Source organism: Phascolarctos cinereus, unplaced genomic scaffold (genome assembly GCF_003287225.1).
Source record: "Phascolarctos cinereus isolate Bilbo 61053 unplaced genomic scaffold, phaCin_HiC Scaffold_5;HRSCAF=322, whole genome shotgun sequence".
Lineage (NCBI taxonomy): Eukaryota > Metazoa > Chordata > Mammalia > Diprotodontia > Phascolarctidae > Phascolarctos > Phascolarctos cinereus.
The window spans coordinates 273,183,659-273,206,953 of record NW_027555958.1 but is presented as its reverse complement, the minus strand read 5'-3'; the positions used below and the strand labels follow the sequence as shown (position 1 = coordinate 273,206,953).

The following is a 23,295-nucleotide window of genomic DNA, read 5'->3' as shown; positions in this document are numbered from 1 at the left end:
GTAAGGCTCTTTTGAGGATGGAAAAGACATGAGTATGTTCGTACAAAGTAGGGAAACAGCCAGTACACAGAGATTGAAGATAAGTGAGAGTGGGGATGGTAGAAGGTGGAGTCTCCTGGAGGAGATGGATTGATCAATAAATATTTGTCAACACCTCCTATATGCTAGGTACTTTGCTAAGTACTGGGAATACAAAAAGACAAAAGACAGTCACTGCCTTCAAGGAGCTTAAAATCTAATGGGGGAGAGGGGGAAGATTAGACAAACAAATCTATACAAAGCAAGCTAGGGATGGAATGGAATCACTTGTGCAAGCTGATGGGTTTGCTTTGGTAAGAAGGGCCACATTTTCTTGTGAGATAATGGCAAAAGGCTTCTGAGTGATATGAGATGAAGAGGAGGAGGGGAGAAAGAAGGAGATCTCTGCAAATGGCCTCGATTTTTTAAGTGAAACTGAGGCAAGGTTTTCAGCTGACAGGGTAGGGGGAAGTGGAGCTATGGGAGGTTTGAGGAGGAACGAAAAGGTTTAGGAGAGACACTGCAGAGAGTGGGGTAGTAAGCTTATTAGGAAAAATAGAAGGATTGCCTTGCAGCAGTGAGGACCCAGTTGAAGTTATGTAACATAAACTTGTAGCAGACTCATTGAGAATAGTTGTATGATTTTCTCCATCTTCATTCAACAGCACATGTGCATGAGTGAACACAGTGTATGATGGGAATGAGCCAAGGCTAAGACTTGTCAGGGCACAATCAGTGATATCATAAGGAGGTAAGGGACTCAAGAACAGGCAGTGTAAAGTTGAAGTGGTCCCCCCTCCCAAAAAAAAGGCCATTTTATTTTATTTGGAGGTCAGCATACAAGGAAACTACTAAATCAGACAAAGGAACTTCTCTGAACAGGTGGCCGTAGTATTAGTTTTTTAAAAATTTAATAGTACAGTGCTTGGCAATGGAAAATGTACAATTTCTCTCTTGAAACAGGTAATTTAAAATAAGAAAGCATTTCAACAGTAGATTAAGAGAGAATCAAAATGGGGAAGGGAGGAAGTGTATTGCTGATATAGGAGAGACCAGAAGTGATATTGTGTATTAAGAGCAAGGTTTGGTATTGGTGGGCAGAGGAATAGGTGGAAATACAATAAATATGTCGTGATAAGATTAGAGAATTTCAGAGTTCATGAACATGGTGCATTTGTGTATGATGGCAATAGTAAGGCTCTTATTGGCCAATTCCCTTTTACAAAGGCAAAATCAGGACCACTGCTCAGGTCTGTTGACTAAATCTCTTCCAAAGAAGCCCTATCCCAAAATACTCAAGCCTAGAAGCCATTACTTACTGCTTTTCCAACCAAGCATTTGAACTGAATCTTGAAAGAAATGAAATATCTCAATAAGTTGAGATCTGGGGCGAGTCTTTTGAGTTTCATTAGACAAACTAAAAGGACTGTTTTCCTTTCCTCATGTCTAATAGTATTAGGGGTGGAGAAAGAGATTTTTTTAAATCCTTAAACCTCTCAGTTTGCTGAGGTTTTTCTCTTTTTCTTTTTTAAATCCTAACTACTCTCATGAAGAAAGCAGTATTTATAAGAAGCACTTTTGAAAACTGATGTTACCTATAGCTGGTGTGAGAGTCAGGTAAAGGTTAAATTTCCACAGAGAAAGAGAATAATGCAGAGATTTAAAGAACAAAGATCCTAGGAAGTGCTACACTGTAGGTGGGCTGGGCTTGACCAATAGGAAGTAAGTGGATTGTTCCAAGAAGACCCCAAAATCAAGATAAGGGTCAAGCCAGCTCAGACCAGTTGGGGTCAACCTGAGGACACCTGAAAAGTGCTAGTGCGCCTGCTTAATGAACTTCATTACTATTATCTGACACACCCTGCATAAAATTAGAGCCTCATTAACGAGTCATGGGATGTATGACTAAGGGAGGGGGAACATACTTGAGCATATCAAGGGGAAACATGTAAGGAAAAGTGTAACCTGGGAAGGGATGGACCAATCCCGGCCTGGGAGGTTTCGCGCTGAATTCAACTGCATAAAAGCACACTTTCCCTTGCATTCAGGGCCCACCCCTCAGGAGGGGTGGAGCCAGCTTCTGGCCAGAAACATCTAAATCCTCTGGACTTTCTTTATAATAAATTTTCTTGATACTAAATTTTTGGTGTCAAGGCTATTTCTAACACTGGTCAAACCTGAGAGCTTTCTAAATCATAACAGACAACTAATGTATCACTCTTCATACAATAAAGCTTAAGATCCTAGCTACTGGGGCAAAAACTCACTATTTGACAAAAACTGTTAGGAAAACTGGAAAGCAGTCTGGCAATAGAGCAACATGTCACACAAACCAAGGCAAGTTCTGAAAGGGCACATGATTTAGATATAAAGGGTGACATAAACAAATTAGAGGCGCATGGAAGAAAATTACCTGTCAGATTTATGGATAGTGGAAATGTTTATGACCAAACAAAAGGTAAAGAGGTTCACAAGAGGTCAAATAGAAATTTTTGATTGCGTAATTACATGAAATTATTTACAAGCAAAACCAATTCAGCTAAACTTAGAAGAGAAGCAGAAGTTGGGAGGGGGAGCGGGAATGTGCAGCAAGTTTCTCTGTTAAAGGTCTCGTTTCAAATTTCTACAAGGAACTGATTCAAATTTATTAAGAAGAGACATTCTCTTCTTGATAAATGGTCAAAGGATATGCTCAGACAGTTTTCAGAGGAAGAAATCCTTTTGGTTTTAACACTTAGTATAAAAAATTGTGCAGTATCATAGAAAAAGGATAGACCTAGAGTCAGAAGACCTGAGTTCAATGACTGGTTCTTCCACTTAAGTAAATGTGTGGTCTTAGGCAAGTCACTTGATCCCTCTAAGGCTCAGTTCTTTCATCTGTAAAGTGGGGGTAATGCTTGCATAACCTACCTTGCACAGTTGTTGTAAAGATGAAATTTACATTTGAGTTGTTCTAATTCCTTGACTCAGAAGAGTGCTACATAAGCTATTTAAAAAAACAACCATCATACTGAACTCTGTAAATAAATGAAGGAACATTTATGAAGCACTTACTGTGTACAAGGTACTGTGCTAAGCATTAGGAATACACATAGAAAAGCAAGGAGAAGGCAAGACAAATGGAAAGGGCCTTATACGGTAATGAAGCTTCCTTAATGTTTATTTCCATTGACAAAATCATAACTTTTTTGTGTTAAGCCATTTGCTAGTAGTATGAACTTTAATGTTGAGAACTTTCTTTTCTGGGTCTTTAGTTGCTGTGGCTGTTGAGAAAGCTGAAACTGTAGCACCTAAAAAGAATTAAGAGTTACCAGGTCCTGTTTCTATGAGCCTTTCTCTCCTGGATGATGGCTATGGGTACTAGGCTGGAATCAGGGCTGGTAGTCTGGGAACACTGCTGTTCATGGGACTCTTGTGGTTACCTGCCCCTCAATGGCAATTTTTTTTTGTTTGATATTTGGGGATCCTTTTGGTAGTTCCTATAATGGCGGCAGGTTGTCTCCAAAGTAATTGTTCTGAAAGATGATGGCTGTAGGAATTTGGCTGAAAACAGGTCCAGTAGTCTGAGGTGTGCCACTATTCTTGGGGTTTGAGGTTCAGGATCCTAGACTATCTCAACAAAGCTTTGAGTGGTCTCTGCTATATGTTGAAATCTCCTTTTTAGACTTTTGCTTGGAAACCCTTATTCTTTCAGGTTTATCTCTGCTGTTGCCTTGTTTTGATTTAAAGGATAATTAGCTTTTATTTTGCATGTCTTACATAACTTCTTTTCCTGTATTTTATCCCTACATATTCCTCCATAACTCTTGTTCTCCTAAATATTTTGTTTTTAAGTATCACTGATAGGATTCAAATTTGCCTTGATAGAAGCAGTTCCCATAGCAATGAAATCACAGTTCCTTGACATATTGACAGCACGCTCCTCCTTCATTTCTCCCTATTCCTTCCAAAATGCTATATGTCCTGTTGCTGACATCTTCCATTACCTACTAGGCACTATTTGCTTTTTGGTTTCTATCGTTGCCATTGGCTCTATAAAGTGAGCACAATAAAGAATCAAATGTATGATGGAGCCGTATTCAATACAACGTATAAAAACTTTTAAAACTTTTCTTTTTTCGAGGCAGTTGGGGTCATATGACTTGCCCAGGGTCACACAGCTAGTAAAGTGTCACGTGTTTGGTCTGAGGCCATATTTGAACTCAGGTCCTCCTGACTTCAGAGCTGGTGCTCTATCCTCTACACCACAGGAAGAAAGCCAGAAGTGGCTATCATTCTGATCGACAACAAAGTCTCATTGCAGAACACTGTATGAGTAGCCAGTGCACTGGATTGGCCACTTCTTTCTAGTTTTTGTTTTCCCATCTATTAAAAAAGGGGGAGGGGGGAAGAGAATGATTCATACTTGATATTTAGACCATACTGCTACAGCATGCAACAGTGCAGATAAAAACCCTCAAATACCAAACATTATTGTTGTTACTCTTACTGTCATTAAAGAAACAAAATTCAAAAATTAAGGGGTGAGAGAAGAATGTACTGGGAGAAAGAGAAAGGGAGAGGTAGAATTGGGATAAATTATCTCACATAAAACAGGCAAGAAAAAGCTTTTCTAGTGCAGGGGAAGAAAGGGGAGGCAAGGGGGAGTGAGTGATCCTTCCTCTCATCAGAATTGGTTCAAAGAGAGAATAACATGCATACTCAATTGGGTATAAAAAACTGTTTTACCCTAGAGGAAATTAGGAAGAGAAGGGAATAAGAGAAAGTGAGGGAGTGATAGAAGAGAGGACAGATTCAGCAAGGGGGTAGTCAGAAGCAAAACACTTTTGAGGAGGGACAGGGTGAAAGGAGAGAAAAAATAGAATAAATGATGGTGGGGGGAATAGGATGGAGAGAAACATGGTTAGGAATAGTAACTGTGCAAAAAATTTTTGAAGCAAGCTTCTCTGATAAAGGCCTCATTTCTCAAACATATAGAGAACTGAGTCAAATTTATAAAAATAAGAGCCATTCCCCAATTGATAAATGATGAAAAGATATGATTAGTTTTCAGATGAAGTAATCAAAGCCATCTATAGCTATATGAAAATAAAATACTCTAACTCACTATTGATTGGAGAAATGCAAATGAAAACAATTCTGAGGTACCTCATACCTATTATATTGGATAACAGGACAGAAAAGGTGAATGACAAATGTTGGAGGGGAGGTGGGAGGAATAAGACTTTAATGCATTGTTTGTGGAGTTGTGAACTGATTCAACCATTCTGTAGAGCAGTTTGGAATTTTGCCCAAATGGTTATAAAACCATGCATACCCTTTGACCTAGCAATATCACTACTAGGTCTGTATCACAAAAAAGAAAAAAAAAAACCAAGAAGGAAAAGGACCCTCATGTACAAAAATATTTATAGTAGCTCTTTTCTAGGGGTAAAGAATTAGAAATTGAGGGGCAGCTAGGTGGCGCTGTGGATGGAGCATCGGCACTGAAGTCAGGAGCCAAACACCTGACACTTACTAGCTGTGTGACCCTGGGCAAGCCACTTGACCCCAGTTGCCTAGGGGGGGAATAATATTTTTTAAAAAAGAATTAGAAATTGAGTGGATGCCCATCAACTGGGGAATGGTTGAACAAGTTATGGTATGTGGTTGTGATCGAATATTATTATACTATAAGAAATGATGAGCAGGATGCTCTCAGAAAAAACTACAAAACTTGTGTGAGGGGGCAGCTAGGTGGCACAGTGGATAGAGCACTGGCCCTGAAGTCAGGAGGACCTGAGTTCAAATCCGGCCTCAGACCAAACACTTGACAATTAATAGCTGTATGACCTTAGGCAAGTCACTTAACCCCAATAGCCTATTAAAAAAAAAAAAACTTGCATGAGCTGATGCAAAGTGAAATGTACTGTGTACAAAGTAACAGCAATGTTATAAGATGATCAGCTGTGAATGACTCAGCTATTCTCAGCAATACACAATGATCCAAGACAACTCTGAATGAGATGAAAAATGCTGTCTCCAGAGAAAGTCTCAATACAGATTGAAGCATTCTTTTTTTTTTACTTTCTTTATTTTTCTTGAGGCTTTTTTGGTCTGTTTTCCTTTGAAACATGACTATTACGGATGTGTTTGCATGACTACACATGTGTAACCTATATCGACTTGTTTGCCTTCTCAGTGAGGGGATAGGGTAGGGAGAGAAGAAGGGAGAGAATTTGGAAACAGTTTTAAAAATGAATGTTAAAAATTGCTTTTACATGTAACTAGGAAAAAATAAAAGCTAGGAAAAAAAGAAATAAAATTCAAGTTCGATATTAGAGCTAGGCTACAAAAATGTTAAGCAGTAAATCCCAGATCTGTACACTTTCCCATTTTATTCTGTTTCACAGTTGAAGATTTTGTTGTTTTGCCAGCCTGTTTTTGGTATGTGTTGTTTGTAGCTGGAGTCTGAAACTAGCCGCCCTCTTTTTGGGCCTTCATTTACAGAGTCTGATGACCAAAACGCCTCTAGAAGGAGCCGCAGATCGAAAGGATCAGTTTGACCAAATAGGGGCTGGGGATCAGGCCCAGCCTCTTGGGGCCTTCTCCATGCAAGTGCTGCAGAAGAAGCTGAAGGAAGCAGCAAGAAAAATCTCCAGCCTAAGCCAAGAGAAGCAGCAGCTCATTGAAATGGGGAACAGACTTCGTGCTGAACTGGGTAAAACAAAGGGTAAATGCATCTTGAGGACTATTTGGGTTCTCTGTCCTCTTGGAGCATGAATCTATAGGAATAGAATGAGTTTGAATGAACAGAATTTGCTGTCTTCCTCTTTAAACCACTCCCTAGCAATCCACTCATTCCTGGAACAAAGTGTATTATTCAGACTGGGTGCTGTTCCAGACCAGGGGTGGGGAGAAGGGTCAAGTCAATGTGGTCCCCAAATAGGGTAACAAGTGAAAAGCCTTTACTGTATATGTAAAGGGGGCAAGGAATGGGTGGAAGTGATCTATCCTCCGATTTCTCAGGAAGACAAGAAGGAAAGCAAAATAACCTCACTGTGGAATAAACTCAGGGTCAAAAGTAACTGGCACAGAGTGGAATTTTATTTTAGAGATCAGACTTCTGCAAACCAATTTCCCTGGCAATGTTTGTGAGGAAAGTACCGCAGGTTAACAAAAAAGTCTAAGGCCATTTCTCTACAGCTTTGTAACGCTCATTAATAAAAGGCTACCATGTTCCCAGACTGACTAAAGCCTACAGTCTTTCATAGGATAAAGGCAACAGTGTCTTTTAACTAAGACTGATGTTCAAAACTACAGTATTCTAGGCTCCAGTTAGGTCTTTGTTTATCCTGAAACTCTTATTGATTTTTCTGAGAAAGTTAAGAGCCATTTGAATACAAACAGAATACGCAAAGATGTACAGACGACACAAACATAATGAAAGAATGTACAAATAAAATGCCACAATAAACATGAGGGAAATGAATGTCAAATCAAAATTTGTCAGAGTTAACACAAATGTAAAAGGGCTAGTCTTCATATATACACAAAATCAATATATTTGTACCTAACACTGAACTGTAAAATAAAAAAAAGTTATATCCTTTCACAGGAAAGGAGACTAATCAGTAGAAAAGGCAAGTGTCAGTAGTAAAGTTGAAAGATAATTAGACTTGTAGTCAGAAGGTCTGAAATAAAATTATACAATGCCACTAATTAGCTATGACTTTGGACATATTACCTCCCTGTTCTGGACCTCAGACTCCATATTTGCAAAACAAGGCTTACCTCAGGTTCTACTTCCTACAGAAAGCCTTTCCTTCCCTCATACAACTCTCTCCCTCCCCAAATTATATTGTTTTTACTTAACTATACATGTTGTATCCTGTCGCCCTCCCCCAACAGAATAGCTGCTTAGGAAAGGAACTGTTTTCATTTTATTTTGTATCCCCATTGCACAATGCTTTGTGGACATAATTGCACAGTGCCTTGCACAGAGTAAACATTTAATAAACACTTGGTGAATTGAATTTGTTGAAAATGTGACATGAGATCCCTCATCTTTCCTTATCTGTATCTCAAAATTTTATCTTCATCCATCTTTTCTTTCTTTATTCCTGCCTAAGAATGAATGGCCCTTCTCTTTTCAGAGAGAAATGTTTTTTACATAGCTCATTGCTATACCTGTATGTTTGATTCTCTCCCTTTCCCTGTCTTCCAGCACCCCATGTCATCATGATTCTCCTGCTTTCTTACATTTCTAATCTTTCCTTCTCCGCTGCCTGGCCTACCAATATGTCTAGTCTCCAGTGTACTAAACAAATAAAAACATACCCTCAAGCTCTCATTATTGCTTTCCCTTCCTTTCACTAACAGCTTTTTCCAAAAGAGTAGTCTGTATCTGCTACCTCCACTTCCTTGCCACCCACCTCCTCCTTAACCTTTTGCAGTCTGTTATCTACCTCCACCACTGTACTCACAAACGTAAGTGACTTCCTTGTTAAATCCGACAGACTTTTCTCTGTCTTCCTGAAGTTTCTATAGCTTTTGACTCTACTGACCCACTCCTTCCTTTCTGAAACTCACTTTCCCCTTGGCTTTTGTTACAGTAATGCCATGTGGTCCTCCTCTTCTCCTGCCCCATGTAGACTTTTCTGAAGGTACTTAGAATCACAGATTTAGAGCTGGAAGGTACCTTAGGGGTTATCTAGTTCGACACCTTTATTTTATAGGTTAAAAAACTGAGGCTCAGAGAAATTTAAGATACTGGTCCACAGTCAGACAAGGAGTAAGTGGAGGTGCTGAAATTTAAATTCAAATTTCTGACTCCAAATACAGCATTCTTTCCACTGTCTCCCTCTCTTTTTCTCTTTCCACTCTCCCTTGATCATTTCATATACTCTCACAACTTCAGTTGATGTGGATGATTTCCAAATCACCTTCCAATTTTATAGACTACCTAGTTCATAAATAACTGTAAGTCCCAGAACTGTCTCTAAGTAGGAAAAGGAAACTAAAAGGCATTCAATCTCTCAAATTAGCATTTGACTTTAGCCTCAAAACACTTTTATTTCCCTCCTTGTTTAGCCTTTCTTCTACCTCAAGACACAAGGCTGAATTATCTCTTTTTTTTTTTTTGCTTTTTTTAGTGAGGCGATCAGGGTTAAGTGACTTGTCCGGGGTCACACAGCTAGTAAGTGTTGAGTGTCTGAGACCATATTTGAACTCAGGTCCTCCTGACTCCAAGGAGCTCTATCCACCACACCACCTAACTGCCCCTGAATTATCTCTTTTAGACTTTTGATCCTTTTCTATATGGGTCCCACCTCCAGAATCTCAGTTTCATATTTGAAACTACTTTTCCTCACAGCCACCTCAGCCACATCAGCTTAGAAGTATGCGCATATAAATTCCTTGATTCTGGGTATATATGCTCCTTTAAGACTTTCACAACTATGTCTCTCTAACCATTATTGTCTGTTCCTGCTTTTAATATCTTAGAGGAATTTTTAATATTTTGAAGGGCACAATTATATCCCTGTAACCATTATGGTCTGTTCTTGCTTTTAATATCTTGGAGGAGCTTTTAATGTCTTGTAATTAACTCTTACCCTCATTTCTCAATTCCTAGAGTTATGACAATCATATATAAAAATGCTCCCCTTTCAGACTTTAATTGTTCCCATTTCCAGGAAATAAGCAACAGGTAATAGAGCCAGTTAAATATAAAGATCTATGGGAAGTTCTCCAGGCTATGCCCTCTGCACATATTTTCTGAATTAGGACTTAGGAGGCATAGACTGCAAAACCTCTTTAAAAGTAGGTTTTTTTTTCTTGAAGTAAGGACTGTCCCAGAAAATTTCTAGTTTACCTCCAGCTAAAAATGTATTAGAATGGCTTTAGATAATACATGGTAGTATCCCTTTTTTTGATCTATACTTAGTTCCTTGAAAGAGTTAACATAATTTTAATGTAGTGGAAGTGTCAAGGAGGGAAGAGAGGTTTGTAAATATGAGAAAGAGAAATTAAGGGAAGGATCAATCTGGCAGTAAGTGGCAAAAATAAATAAATAAATAAATGAATGAATGGAACTTTTGTGGCCTAGGGAGATAGAAGCAAGATCTTTCCCCACAAACAGTGATATTCCCTCTACTAAAAAGCTATCTGAGGGGCAGCTAGGTGGCGCAGTGGATAGAGCACTGGCCCTGAAGTCAGGAGGACCTGAGTTCAAATCCAGCCTCAGACCAAATGCTTGACACTTACTAGCTGTGTGACGCTGGGCAAGTCATTTAACCCAAGTTGAAAAAAAATAAGGCAATCTGAATACTGACACAGATTTCACAATGTAGAGAACATCTATGCATATAGTATTTCAACTAGTACAGATCCCAGATATGAAAGCCAGTAAGCTCTATTTCACCCTTTCCTCTACTCTATAACTAGGACAACTCTAATGTTGATTAATATTGAGGGGCTTTTTTTCTTGGATAGGCTTTTAGAATAGTATTAGATAATAGAATAGTAGGATAGTATTTAGAACCAGATGGGACATAACAGAGCACCTAGTCCAACTACCTTCATTTTGCAGATGGGAAAATTGAGGCTCAGAAAGATAAAGTGACTTTGTAGAGGTAAGTAAGAATAGTTAGAGCAGGATCAGAAAAAGAGTAAAAGGGAATCTAGGCTGTAACTGTGAAAGGAAATGAGGTAAAAACAAAAAGCTGAGAAATGATCAAAACACGTAGCAGTTAAGATGAGAACATGTTTTAGGACCCAGTAGAGATAATGTGGGAAAGTTTATTTCTGCAGACATTAAGATATCTAGAAATTGTCTCAAAGCAATTAATGGAGAATGATATTCAGATTATAACAGTGGTAACATTCTCATGCTTGCTAGAAAAGCATATCTTTTAACTCATTGTCTCATCTTATTTCCAGGCCATTCCATGAAATTCTCACAGCATCCATTTCAAAGTGTTTCCGGGGCCTTATATCCAAAAACACTAACCAGAGATACTGGGCATCATCTTTTAGCTTTGGAGCAGCTTCAAGGCAGGCTCACAACCCAGGTAACATATTTCATCTAAAGAATTGACTTTTTGATCAAGATGTTCTAATGTTGAACAAGCAAAGCTAGAATAACTTGGCTTCCTTTATATTTATCACAGGCTTTTGCTCTGCCCAAGGATATTAGACATCATCTTTTAGCTTTAGAGCTGCTACCTATTATATAATCTTATTCATCTACATATAACAAATCTTGCCATTATGCAGATGGGCAGAGACAGGGGTGAGAAATTGATTTATTTCATCCATGCACCAGCTATTTCTGGTATTGGTGACTGTATAACTAACTCCCCTTCCCTATCTTTCATCCTGGCTATTTCTTCTCTCTATCACACATTTACACTTCTTTTTCCTCCATCCCAATGAAAAAGTTATTAGACCCAAATTCTTCTCTTAACTGTTCAGATATTGACGTAGATTGATAAATAAGTTGTATAGATAGTCTTATGTCACAGGGTTTATGTACCCTGGCCAATGGGGACCCAAAGTGGCCCTCCTAGCCGTGATATATTTACATAAATAAGATCTGGGATCTGGAAAGCCTCATTTCACACATTCAAGGAAGATTTCAATATCTGTGATTTCTACCTTTGGACAAAGCCAAAGAAGGGCCTTGGCTAGCTACACACCCTTCTATTCTCCCATCTTCAAAAGAACTATGGGATAGAATTACATCTATGTTGTATGTATCAGATACTTGCAGTCAAGGACTATGATCAGTGGTTGTATTGGTAAGTGTTTAACAACCAGCTCACACACATACAAAAGTCCACCTAACACACATTTAAGTTTAGTCTGCATTATTAACATTTTCTCCAGCACTTTCTGAAGTCCAGACAATTAATAAAACAATAAATCAAACTCTGATTTATAGTGTTTGCCAATTTCTGAAGAATAAACACTCACAATGAAAAATTAATAATTAGCTCTCTCATATGAACTGCATTCTCCTGATTATGATGTTATTTTAAAGGTTCAGAATAAAAATTACTTTTTTTACACACTAAAGGAAGTATAAAGTCTAGCTTATTCCTGGCCAGCTTGGCTACCGCCTACAAAAGAGTAAGCAAACATTTATCACAGTGAACAGTAAAACAGAATTCTAAAGATAGTGGACATTAATTTAAAATGTTTTTAATTATTACACAATTAAAAAATCAAGCATAGTACTTATTTGCATAGCTGAAGATAACATTTATGAGTAATGAGGTACTCATACTCAATATTTTTTCAGTTGGATCTAGATTGCATATCTTCATCAATTCAGTAAACATTTATTAAGCCCCTATTATGTATAAAAGTGTTGTGCTAGAATCTGTAGGGGATATAAAGATGAGTAAGACATAATCTTAGCTCTCAAGGAAATCACAGCTTAGTAGAAGAGATGAAACCTAAATAAAAATCACTAGAAGAATATGAATACTTTACTTTCTATCACTAGAAAGTCACGAATACAGCATGTTATGTGCCTTTTTCAAAAAGTACTATGTGAAGTAAGAGGAAAGACAAGGGGAGTTTGGACAGGCTTCATGGAGGAGACCTAGTCTTGAAAAATGGGTAATATTTTGACAGATGAAAATTGAAGTGTGAACAAAGATATGCAGACAAGAAGGCCCAGGACATGTTTGGGCCAAAGCAAAGGGTACATGAAGAAGAGTAGATGGAGACAAATATAAAAAGATATGTTTGGGCCAGATTATAAAATACTTTACATGTCATATTAAAGAATTTAGACATGATTCATTAGGTAATAAGGAATCATTAAAGATTTTTGAACAGTTGTATGATGTGATAAGAACTGTTTTGTAAAGTGTACATAGCAGGTGTTTTTTTGGTTTGTTTGTTTGTTTGTTTGTTTTTAGGCAATTGGGGTAAAGTTTCTTGCCCAGGGTCACACAGCTAGTGTCAAATGTTTGGTCAGAGGCTGGATTTAAACTCAGGTCCTCCTGACTTCAGGGCTGGTGTACCACCTAGCTGCCCCAAGCCGCTGTTTTTTGGGATAGATTAGAATTAGGGGAAAATTAGGATGGAAGAGATGAGTTGGGATGTTTTTGCAATATTCCAGGTAAAAAAGATAAGGAAGGCTTAAAATGAAAAAGAGGGAATGTACAATTATTTTTTAAATTTCAAAAAGATGATCCTTTAGTTTGAGTTGTAGCCCTCAAAATGAAAAGACAGGGAATAAAAATGGAGGAAAACAAAAAAAGAAAAGGACAGGACAGATGGAAGAGATAATGCAAAAAATTGACTCAGGATTGGGTGACTGGATTTCAGGAAAGGGAGAAGGGAAGAGAACACTCAAAGATGACTGACAGGCCTGGGTAACTAGGAGAATGGTAGTACTGTAACAGAAATAAGGAAATCAAAAATGTTGAATAGATTTTGGAGGTCAAGGGAAGATAATGAATTAGGTTTAGAATATGTAAAATTTGAGGTAATATGTGGTAGAGATGTCCAACAAGCAGATAGGATGAAGGTCTAGAGGTTAAGAGGGCAATTGTAACTGGAGAGATTTTAGATTTATCTACTTAGAGATAATAGTCAAAGATATGGATAAGAATGAAATCCTCAAGGAGGAAAGTTAGAGAGAGAAGACATGAGGTCCAAGGTCAGAATCTTGTTAAAAGGCTCCATTTATGTGGCAAGAGAAGAAACAGGAGCCAGCAAAACAGAAGGAACAGCGAGAGTAGTTAGAGAACCAGGATAGGGTAGTGTCACAGAAGCTAAGTGTTTCAGAAAGGAGAAGGTATCCAAGTTAACTCTGTATTCTTTAACTCTTCTTTTAGCTTCCTTTCTCTTTTTTTTCCTTTCTTATTTCTCCAACTTTTTTTGGAGTAGTGGGAATAACTGCCATAATTAAAAAGTAGCTGAGTGATATCTCAAAATGAAGAAGGAAAACTTATAATAAGCACCAAGGCAACACAAAAGAAAATAGAACCTTATAATAAAAGAAGAAATAGAAAAGAAAACAGGGAGAAACTTTGAAGCAGGCTAGAGTGGAGTGAAGGGATCAAGTTAAGGAGAGTGAAAGATCATAGGAGTCACTCTTCTGCTCAAAAAACTCCACTGTCTCCCTGTCAGTCCTATGATAAAATAGAAATTCCTCTTTTTGGCATTTAAAGCATTTTACAGTCTGACTTCATCCTTCCCTGCCAGGCTTAGTACATTGCTTAGTAATTACTAAATTTCATGTACTGTACATATTAGCTGAACTGACCAACCTGCTGTTCCTCATAAATGACATTCCATCTCCTGTCTCTGTGTTTTTGCATAGGTTATCCCCTGTATCTAGAATACATCCTTATATTTTTCTCTAGCTTCTTTCAAGGCTCTGTCAGCTCAAGAGCCATCTTCTTATTGGAGGCCTTTCCAGATGCCCCTCAACTACTAGCACCTTTTCCAAACCCCCATGAAATATCTTTTATTTACTTTGTGTGTGTTTTATATTTACTTATATGTTTACATGTCGATTCCCTTAATAGAATGTAAACTCATTGAGAGCTAGGACAGTTTTGTACCTCTAGCTACTAGCACAATACCTGGCACATAGGTGAGCTCTCAATAAATTCTTGTTGATTAACTGAATAGTGTCACATGATGTAGGACAGCTAAGTGGCACAGCAGATAGAGTGCCAGGTCTGGAGTCAGGAAGATTTTCTTCCTGAGTTCAAATCTGGCATCAAACACTAGCTGTGTGACCCTGAGCAAGTCATAACCCTGTTTGCCTCGCTTCCTCTGTCTCAGGCTGGAGAAGAAAATAGCAAACCACTCCAGTATATTTGCCAAGAAAACCCTAAACGGGATGATAAAGAATCAAGCATGATTGAAATGTCTAAACAACAAGAAGTCAAATGCTTCAGAGAAATAAAGCCATGGTTAAAATACAAAAAAATCACTGGGTAGACAGTCTTTGGTCACCTTTTTAAAGAGCAATGTCAATACAGTGGTGAGGCAACAGACAGACTTCTAGGGATTAAGGCAGGAGTGGATATGGAGGGAGCAATACACCATCTTCTTTGAAGAATTTTATTGGTAAAAGGAAGGAGAAAAAGGATGATGATTTAAGATAGAATGTTTATGAGTAAAGCATTGAAGAAGAAGAAAAAAAATAAATGCAAGAGAACCCTGGTAGATAAGGCATGGGGGTGAGCAGAGATAACTAATGGGAAAGATCCTGGAAAAGGTAGGATCAAGGGCATTGGTAAAGGGCCTAACCTTGGAAATGAGAAGGTATTCTCCCAGACTTTTTGTATATTCTGTAGTTATTTTGAATGAATTTTGGAAGGGGTAAGGGGTACTGTTTGGGGATGTTACATATGGCTTTGTGATTAAGTAGGAATTATAGTAGAAGTCATCTGGGTTCCTTCTAATGCTTAGTTTATGTTGCCATGATTTTAGGGCAGGATATTCATGGCCAAATATCTCTGTAAATTTAACAAATATATGATACTAGATTCCTAATTTGAGCCTGTGTTTAATAATGTGAGTAAATTATCTAACCTGTGTTGCTGTTTAGTCATTTTTCAGTTATGTCCAACCTTTGTGACCCTATTTGGGGCTTTCTTGGCAAAGATACTGGAGTGGTTTGCCATTTCCTTCTCCAGCTCATTTTAGAGATGAGGAACTGAGGCAAATAGGGTTAAGTGACTTGCCTAGGGTCACACAGCTAATAAGTGTCTGAGGTCTGATTTGAACTCAGGAAGAGGAGTCTTCCTGACTCCAGGCCCAGCGCTCTGTCCACTGTGCTACCTACCTACCCTGTTTTAGTTGCCATATAAAATAGAATACCATACTTAATTTTTCTAGAAATATAAGCCAGCGTCTCTGAAATTAAGCCAACTTCTTAAGGGACTCAGGCTAGTAATAATCTACAGATAACTCCTTAACTCAATTTTTTTGACCAAACTCTTTGCTGCTTGGATTACTAAGGATTTTAGAGTTTTTACATGCCGAACCCTAAAACATGCATTCCATTGATAAGCACATGTATCAGTTCTAGGCCTGTTGAGAGGACATATTCCAAGGATTTTCAATATTTCAAATATCTGTAAGCCAAACTTTCATTCTCTCCCCCACAAACATAATGACAATGCATTTAAATCTGTGTTCTATCCATTTCCAGTGCGGTGTTTGTGGGTGTGTAGGACTTAGTACTTTTCATTCTTTCCTCTCTTAGACGTATTGTAAAGAATAATGAAATAAGATTTGTACAGCTTGTTAAATTATCACGCAAGCAAAGGTAAGGCACCAGAAACGTATGAGAAATAGTACTTAGTAGTCTCCAGATCAAGCAATTCCTTGACCCTGGAAATTCAGACACACCTTTTTTTCTAATAGTAGGAAGGACTTTATGTTCTACATGTCAAATAAAACAGAGAGTACCTAAGTTTCTTTTGTATTGATTCTTTTCTGTGTCAGGAGCTACAGTATGCCCAGCAAGACTATTTCTCTAGATTCTCTGAAAATGCTCCAGAAACTTTAACCAGAAGTGATGCTCCAGGCAACTTTGAGGAAGAACCTAATTTGCCTCCTGCTCAGGTATGTTAGCAGTTTGTCAGTTTAATGTCAGGGGTCTGCATTATAGTTGAACCTGGAAAATTTGGTGATCATGCTATTTACTTCCAAAAAAAGTCTACACTTAAGATTTGAGATGGAAGAGATTTTCATCTCATCCAATCCCCTCATTTTGCATATGAGCAAACTGTGTCTCAGAGAGCTTACATGGCATATATACTTTCACCACAGCAGTAAGTGACGGGTCTGGGATCCATATCTGAATCCTCAGATTCCAAATAGTCCAAACTTGTTCTTTCTACTACCTCATATTAAACTGCAATAAGTTTATTTCCTAAACGATGATAAATGTTGTTTGATAACTCATTGATCTTGAGTTGCTGAGGACTTATATAATGATAAAATACTTTATTCAGAGTTGTGACATGTGACATGATATTTGTACAGTTAGCTAACCAGTGACAATTAGCAGTAGGAATGAAAAGGCCTGACCAGAAAAAATAAAATAAAGTAAGAGACAGTTTCATCTAGAATAGTAGAAAGAGACTAAGATTAGATAATTAAGTCAGAATGCTCGGTGCATCAAGAGCTCTAGAAGAAAAGAGGTTCATCATTGCACATGGAGTCAGACCTGATGCATTGGTTAGTTTTGCTGAACTGCTTTTTTTCCTCAAGATTTTTTATTCTTTGTTATAAGGAATGGCTTGATGGGTCAGGGAGGTAGTATCCATATATTAAAAAATGAAGATTAGATAAAAATCAAAGCTGTCAATAACTTTTTTTCAGGTTCCTACAGGTTTTTTTAAATTTATTTAGTATTTTGTTTTTCCCCAGTTATATGTAAAAACAATTTTTAACATTCATTTTTAAAACTTTGAGTTCCATATTCTCTCCCTTCCTCCCTCTCCATCCCACCTTGTAAAGAAGGCAAGCAATTCGATATAAGTTATACGTGTGCAGTCATCCAAAACATTTCTATATTAGTCATGTTGTGAAAGAAAACACAGAACCCCCCCCCAGAAAAAAACTCAAGAAAAATAAAGTAAAAAAAATAATGCTTTAATTTTATTCAGACATCATCAGTTCTTTCTCTGGGGGACAGATAGCATTTTTCATCATAAGTCTTTCAGAGCTGTATTCATTATATTGCTGAGGATAGCTAAGTCATTCACAGCTGATCATCTAACAGTATTGCTGTTACTTTGTACATAGTGCATTTCACTTTGCATCAGCTTATGTAAGTCTTGCCAGGTTTTTCTGAGAGCATCCTGCTAATCTATGCACAATATATTATAATATAATCAATAATAATAACATTGTAGTACACAGTATTATTCCATCACAATCACATACCATAATTTATTCAGGCATTCCCCAATTTATGGACATCCCCTCAATTTCCAATTCTTTGGCACCAGAAAAGAACTGCTATAAATATTTTTGTACATGTAGGTCCTTTTCCTTTTTGTTTTTTTATCTCTTTTGGGATATAGACCTAGTAGTTGTATTGTAAGGTCAAAAGGGTATGCATGGTTTTATAGCCCTTTGGGCATAGTTCCAAATTACTCTACAGAATGGTTGAATCATTTCACAATTCTACCTACAGTGCACTAATGTCTCATTTTTCCCATATCCCCTCAAATGTTTGTCATTTACTTTCTCTGTCCTAATCTAATAGATGTGTGGTAGTACCTCAGAATTGTTTTCATTTGCATTTCTCCAGTCACTAGTGAGTTAGAGCATTTTTTCATATGGCTATAGATAGCTTTGATTACTTCATCTGAAAACTGATCATATCTTTTGATCATTTATCAATTGGGGAATGGCTTTTATTTTTATAAATTTAACTCAGTTCTCTATATGTTTGAGAAATGGGGCCTTTATCAGAGAAACTTGCTTCAAAATTTTTTTCACAGTTACTATTGCTGTTCCCCCCCACATCTTAGTTCTCCTTGTTTGTTCTATTCTCTGTCTCTTTTCACTCTGTCCCTCCTCAAAAGTGTTTTGCTTCTGACTACCCTCTCCCCCAATCTGTCCTCCCTTCTATCACCCCTCCCTTTTTTTATACCCTTCCTCTCCTGCTTTCCTATAGGGAAAGGTAGATTTCTTACCTGATTGAGTGTATATGTTATTCCCTCTTTAAGCCAGTTCTGATGAGAGTAAGGTTCACTCACTCCTCCTCACCTCCCCCCTGTTCCCCTCTTCTGTAAAAGCTTTTTCTTGCTTCTTTTATGTGAGATAATTTGCCCCATTCTATCTCTCCCTTTCTCTTTTTCCCAGTACGTTCCTCTCTCACCCCTTAATTTTATTTTTTTAGATATCATTCCACACACACAGGATAAAGGTAAAAGGCTGGAGTAGAATATATTATGTGTCAGCTGAAGTAAAAAAAAGCAGGAGTAGCAATCCTGATTTCAGACAAAGCAAGGGAAGGAAACTACATCCTGCTAAAAGGCACCATAGACGATGAAGTAATATCATTACTAAATATATATGCACCAAGTGGAATAGCATCCAGATTCGTAGAGGAGAAGTTAAGGGAGTTACAGGAAGAAATAGACAGCAAAACTATACTAGTGGAGGACCTCAAACTCCCCCTCTCTGAACTAGATAAATCTAACCACAAAATAAGCAAGAAAAAAGTTAAGGAGGTGAATAGAATATTAGAAAAGTTAGGTGTGGTAGGCCTCTGGAGAAAATGGAATGGGGATGGAAAGGAATATACTTTTTTCTAGGCGGTACCTGGCACATACACAAAAATGACCATGTACTAGGATGTAAAAACCTCACAACCCAATGCAGAAAGGCAGAAATATTAAATGCATCCTTTTCAGATCATGATGCAATAAAAATTATATGTAATAAAGGGCCATGGAAAGATAGACTAAAAAATAATTGGAAACTAAATAATCTAATCCTAAAAAATGATTGGGTCAAACAACAAATCATAGAAACAATAATTTCATTCAAGAGAAAGACAATAATGAGACAACATACTAAAACTATGGGATGCAGTGAAAGCAGTTCTTAGGGGAAGTTTTATATCTCTAAATGCTTACATGAATAAAATAGACAAAGAGGAGATCAATGAATTGGGCATACAACTTTAAAAAAACTAGAAAAAGAACAAATTAAAAATCCTCAATTAAACACCAAATTAGAAATATTGAAAACCAAAGGAAAAATTAATAAAATTGAAATTAAGAAAACTATTGAACTAATAAATAAAACTAAGAGCTGGTTTTATGAAAAAACCAATAAAATAATAAACCTTTGGTTAATTTAATTAAAAAAAGAAAGAAGAAAACCAAATTACTAGTATCAAGAATGAAAAGGGTGGAGCTACCACCAAGGAAGAGGAAATTAAAACAATAATTAGGAATTATTTTGCCCAACTATATGCCAACAAATTTGACAATCTTAGTGAAATGGATATATTTACAAAAATATAAATTGCCCAGATTAACAGAAGAGGAAGTAAAATACTTAAATAACCCCATCTCAGAAAAAGAAATTGAACAAGCCATTGATGAACTCCCTAGGAAAAAATCTCCAGGGCCAGATGGATTTACATGCAAATTCTATCAAACATTTAAAGAACAATTAATTCCAATACTATATAGACTATTTGGGAAAATAGGTGAAGAAGGAGTCTTACCAAATTCTTTTTATGATACAAATATGGTGTTGATACCTAAACCAGGAAGAGTCAAAATAGAGAAAGAAAATTATAGACCAATTTCTCTAATGAATATAGATGCAAAAATTTTAAACAAAATATTAGCAAATAGATTACAGCAACTTATCACAAGAATAATACACTATGACCAGGTAGGATTTATACCAGGAATGCAGGGTTGGTTCAATATTAGGAAAACTATCAGCAATTGAGCATATCAACAACAAAACCAACAGAAACCACATGATCATCTCAATAGATGCAGAAAAAGCTTTTGAAAAATACAACACCCATTCCTATTAAAAACACTAGAAAGCATAGGTATAAATGGAGTCTTCCTTAAAATAATAAATAGCATATCTAAAACCTTCAGCAAGCATTATATGTAATGGGGACAGCTAGAAGCATTTCCAATAAGATGGGGTGAAACAAGGATGTCCATTATCACCACTGTTGTTCAATATGGTACTGGAAATGTGAATTTTAGCAATAAGAGAAGAAAAAGAAATTGAAGGTATTAGAATAGGCAAAGAAGAAACAAAGCTATCACTCTTTGCAGATATGATGATATACTTAGAGAATCCTAGAGAATCAAGTGAAAAACTGCTTGAAATAATAAACAACTTGAGCAAAGTTGCAGGCTATAAAATAAACCCACATAAATTATCAGCATTTCCATGTATTACCAACAAAGCCCAACAGCAAGAGATAGAAAAAGAAATTCCATTTAAACTTACTGTAGACATTATAAAATATTTAGGAGTCTACCTACCAAAACAAACCCAGAAACTATATGAACACAATTACAAAACACTTTCCATACAAATAAAGTCAGATCTAAATAATTGGAAAAATATCAGTTGCTCATGGGTAGCCCGAGCTAATATAATAAAAATGACAATTCCACCCAAGCAAATTTATTTATTCAGTGCCATACCAATCAAGCTACTAAAAAATTATAGAGTTAGAAAAAATAATAATAAGATTCATTTGGAATAACAAAAGGTCCCGAATGTCAAGGGAACTAATGAAAAGAAATGCAGGGGAAGGTGGCCTAGCCATTCCAGATCTTAAATTATATTATAAAGCAGCAGTCATCAAAACTGCTTGGTACTGACTAAGAAATAGAGTGGTGGATCAGTGGAATATATTAAGTATGCAAGACACAGTAGTCAATGACTATAGTAATCTATTATTTGATAAACTCAAAGACCTCAGCTTTTGGAATGAGTATGTGTTTTGATCTTTGTCACCATAGTAACTTTCTGTGGTCAGAATTTTTTTTCTGTTGTTTTCTCATTTTCCCAGCCTATTTCTTTACTTTTAACTCTTTGTTAAAGTAATGCTCTGCCCCTTTGACCCAGTAATACCACTTCTATGTCTGTATCCCAAAGAGATCATACAAATGGGAAAAGGACCCACATATACAAAAATATTTATAGCAGCTCTTTTTGTGGTGGCAAAGAATTGGAAATTGAGGGGATGTCCACCAGTTGGGGAATGGTTGAACAAATTGTGGTATATGAATGTAATGGAATACTATTGTGCTATAAGAAATGATGAGCATGGAGCAGCTAAGTGGCACACCAGATAGAGTTCTGGCCTTAGAGTCAGGAGGACCCGAGTTCAAATCTTGCCTCAGACACTTGATACTTACTAAGTGTGTGACCCTGGGCAAGTCACTTAACCCCGATTGCCTCACCCCCCCCAAAAAAAAAAGAAAGAAAGAAATGATGAGTAGGCAGACTTCAGAAAAACCTGGAAAGACATATATGAACTGATGCTGAATGAAATGAGCAGAACCAGAAGAACATTGTACACAGTAACAGCCACATTGTGGGATAACTAACTTTGATAGACTTGGTTCTTCTCAGCAATGCAAGAATCTAAGACAACTCCAAAAGTCTCATGATGGAAAATGCTGTGCACATTCAGAGAAAGAACTATGGAGTTTGAATGCAGATGGAAGCATACTATTTGCTCTCTCTTTATTTTTTTTTTTGTTTCTTCTTTCTCGTGATTTCTCCCATTGGTTCTAATTCTTCTTTACAATATGACTAATGTGAAAATAGGTTTAATATGAATGTATGTGTAGTGCCTATATCAAATTACACACCATTTTGGGGGGGGGGAGAGATGATGAGAAAATTTGGAACTCAAAATCTTATGAAAGTGAATATTAAAAACTAAAAATAAATAATTTTTTTTTAAAAAGTAAGGCCTTGCTTCCAGGGGAGAGGGCACACTGTTCCAAGCTTCAGAGTTTTGTATAGCTGTTTTCAGAGATACTTCCAGGGAACTGTAAGTGTTCAGTTCTTCCAAGGTAGTATGATCTAAGGAGAGGTGTGTTTACTACTCTCCTGGCTGTGCTGTGGTCTGTGAGTGACCACAAGCACTCTTTTCTGCTCTGGAACTGTGATGAAGGCCCTTGCTCTACTGTGGCCATAAACTCTAGTGGGCTAGTGCTCCTCCTTGCCCTGTGACTACCACTCAGGACTATGACCTGGATCCAGGTTGGCAAAGCAACAGAGTCCTGCCTCAATGTTAGCAAAGAGACCTCTGTAATCTCCTTCTGAACAGGTGTTTACCATCTGTGGGTTGAGAGCTCTGGAAGCAGCCACTGCCACTGCTGATTCAGTGACTACCAAGGAGGCCTCCTGGTTTGCTGGGGCTGGGTCTGTGCTTGCTAGACCTGCACTGGACTGTGCTTCACTCTCACCCAGGTGCATCAGACCTTTCCTGTTGACCTTCTAAGTTGTCTTTGCCTGGAAAATTATTTTGCCCTGTCCTGCTCCAGGAATTGTTTTATGGCATTATTTAAAGTTGTTCAGAGGAGTTTTGAGGAGACCTCAGGTGAGTCTCTGCCTTTTCTGCCTTCTTGGCTTCTGTCAGCTTTTTTTTGAATTGTTTTCAAAACAGGTCAAAAAAGAGAGAAAGAAAAGGTGTTTACTCTTACCCATAGGAAAGAGAATCAGAAAACAATGCTTTATCAGAAAGGAACAGAAAAGGAATAGCAAAAGGTATGAGAAACA

General features: G+C 37.3%; 1 protein-coding gene across 3 annotated transcripts in view; it reads left to right on the top strand.

Annotated features, from left to right (window-relative positions):
• CCDC57 (coiled-coil domain containing 57) overlaps positions 1 to 23,295 on the top strand; it is a 260,478-nt gene that overhangs the window by 160,846 nt on the left and 76,337 nt on the right. For 2 of the 3 annotated variants that reach the window (XM_021000950.2, XM_021000948.2), the window contains 3 exons: positions 6,508 to 6,730; positions 10,942 to 11,072; positions 16,489 to 16,608. In XM_021000950.2, the coding sequence (XP_020856609.1) occupies positions 6,508 to 6,730; positions 10,942 to 11,072; positions 16,489 to 16,608 (474 nt within the window). The remainder of the gene's footprint in view (positions 1 to 6,507; positions 6,731 to 10,941; positions 11,073 to 16,488; positions 16,609 to 23,295) is intronic. The other variant, XM_021000949.2, reaches the window with a different exon arrangement.